Here is a 2,271-nt window from a genome sequence, read left to right on the forward strand (position 1 = left end):
TCTATTAAAAGTTAATGGCTAAGTTTATCGAACATGCTCTTAGTTGGAACAAATTAAAAAAAAAAAAAAGTACAAAGAAGCCATTATTATTAGAATACAATATTTAACTTAAACATTATAAGATACAACACTTGAACATTAGATTATTAAAATTATCCCAACAAAGATGGAATAAAAACCTGACAGAGTTGAAACAAAACTACAAAAAGAGTTGCAGAATTTTTTTTTTTTTTTTTTTTTTTTTTGAGTTGATGCTCAAAAGATGCAGCAAGGGTAGGGATCAGGTTCCTTAATGCACACAAACTGAGGGGCGCACTGATGGGCACTGCCCTTACATGAACAAGGCGCTGGATCTTTCTTCTCATCTTTCTTTTCGTCTTTCTTTTCTTCTTTCTTCTCTTCTTTCTTCTCTTCTACATCGCTCACGCTTACTAGCTCTGCGTGCACCATCTTACACTTTGGTGATACACAGGTGAGAAAGTTGGGCCATTTTGCTGACTTCTTCCTTAGCGAAGTTGTAAGTTTCACTGGGTCTACTTCTCCGATCACTTCTAGCTGGTTTTCTTCTTTTCCGCCTAATGCCACTGAGTACACTCCTGATTGATGCGGCAATTACCAAATTAATGTCGTTTCATCAACAAATTAATTACTCAATCTGAAAGTTAAAAGTTACACATAAGAGAATACTAGTAAATTTATATCTTCAATGGTCACTTTACGAAAAATTATAATTTGGGTGCCTAGGTTTCTAAGAGAATGCTATTCGGTTCGGTTCCATTGAGTTACTTTTAATTTTTTTGCAATTAAGCAAAATTTTCAAGTTTTCTTTTTAAAATTTTTATTTTTATTTTAATTTTAGAACATGAATAGATAAAATAATAACTATTGTTGGAAAAACTACAGTAAAAAAATCTTGAGCATTTGTTTAAAAAAATTATAACAGAAATTAATTGAGAGTTACATAAATAGTTGGTAATTTCACAATTTTTTTTTTACTGTTTTTTTTTAAAATTGACTTCGTGTATAGATAGTTTTAAACGCTTTTTGTTTTTGGAATTATAAGCCCAATGGGCTTCCAACAAACATTAAAAATTCAAGTTTTGTATCCCGCTTTCGTTCGGACAACCAAACATTCCAATATACATTTTGAACTTTGATTCAAAATTTTGTTTTAGGTTAATGTTCACGTAATAGTCTAAAATAGAAAGCAACTAAAATAATTATTACTTGAAAATAGTTATTTCTAATTTATGAAATGGGTAACCTTAAACTTAAACTTTAGGTCCCTTAACGGTTTAAATTAGAAATGTTTGGTAAAAATAATTGTTTAATTTAAAATTAAAAAAAGAAAAAACATCAGCTGTTTAATTAGCTGAATTCGAAGAGAAAAAGACAATAGGTATAATTATCTAAATATTTAATTAATCTCCATGAAATACTAAACGTTACATTTACATCTAAAAACTATTATAGATAGTTAAATACTATATTATCAAATTATATAATTAATATAACATCTAAAAACTATTATAGATAGTTAAATACTATATTATCAAATGATATAATTAAAAGAGATAGAGTCAAAACATCAAAGTCTTAATTTATTCTACTGTTTACTTCTCCATTCCACAAACTAAACAAAGCCTTAATTTTGAGCTTTCAGTCAAAGTGACTGATATTTTATTAAGAAACCATTCAACAAGTTAGGAAAAGCGTAATTAAATTAAAAGCGGTAGATTGTCAATTTTAAATTACCATAAACGCTGGCAGCAATTTTCAGAGCCTTGGAGCGAGGCTTATCACTCTTCAGGCACATTTGGACTACTATCCTTTTCTGCAACAGTCAACAGAAAATTAAGCAATTTTTCGTTTCTCATATATAGAAAGTTTCCCAATAATATACATGTATATACACGAACCTTCATGGTTTTTGTCAGTTAGATGGAGGATGCAAGAAACGAAGCAAAAGCTTGGGGAGTGTGTTAATGGTGGTGGAGAGAGATGGTTGGGTGGGTGAGATACCTTTTGCTATTTATAAGCCCTCAATATATACCCTAATGTTGTTGTGGGGTCCCTCCGATATGTGGTACCCACACACTTTTGAAAAAGAAAAAAAGGGAAAACATGTTTTGGTAATTCATCTTCAAAGAAGGTTGCGCTAATAATTGAAGATGGATTCGTTAATTACACGTCAGTCGGTGACGTGTTGATTAATGCATCCCCTTCTCCTATAAATAAGAGAAGGATTTCCCTGAATCAACACAAAGCAGA

At 30.6% G+C, this 2,271-nt stretch overlaps 1 protein-coding gene across 1 annotated transcript; it reads right to left on the minus strand.

The window, feature by feature from the left end:
• Nucleotides 1–255: 255 nt before the first annotated feature.
• LOC149497385 (heavy metal-associated isoprenylated plant protein 46-like) lies at nt 256–1,925 on the minus strand. The gene is made up of 3 exons (XM_089718867.1): nt 1,920–1,925; nt 1,756–1,834; nt 256–596 (listed from the first exon to the last, which is right to left on the minus strand). The coding sequence occupies exons 1-3, from the start codon at nt 1,923–1,925 to the stop codon at nt 256–258; spliced, it is 426 nt and encodes a 141-aa protein (XP_089574993.1).
• Between the last annotated feature and the right edge of the window lie 346 nt (nt 1,926–2,271).

Source organism: Jatropha curcas, chromosome 3 (assembly GCF_041381405.1).
Source record: "Jatropha curcas cultivar XTBG-Jc1 chromosome 3, XTBG_Jcur_1.0, whole genome shotgun sequence".
Taxonomy (NCBI): domain Eukaryota; kingdom Viridiplantae; phylum Streptophyta; class Magnoliopsida; order Malpighiales; family Euphorbiaceae; genus Jatropha; species Jatropha curcas.

What these genes read in the sequence shown, in the direction of transcription:
- LOC149497385 (XM_089718867.1), bottom strand. An exon ending in AATTGCTGCCAGCGTTTATG is followed by an intron (nt 597 to 1,755) that starts GTAATTTAAAAT and finishes CGCATCAATCAG; the next exon opens with GAGTGTACTCAGTGGCATTA.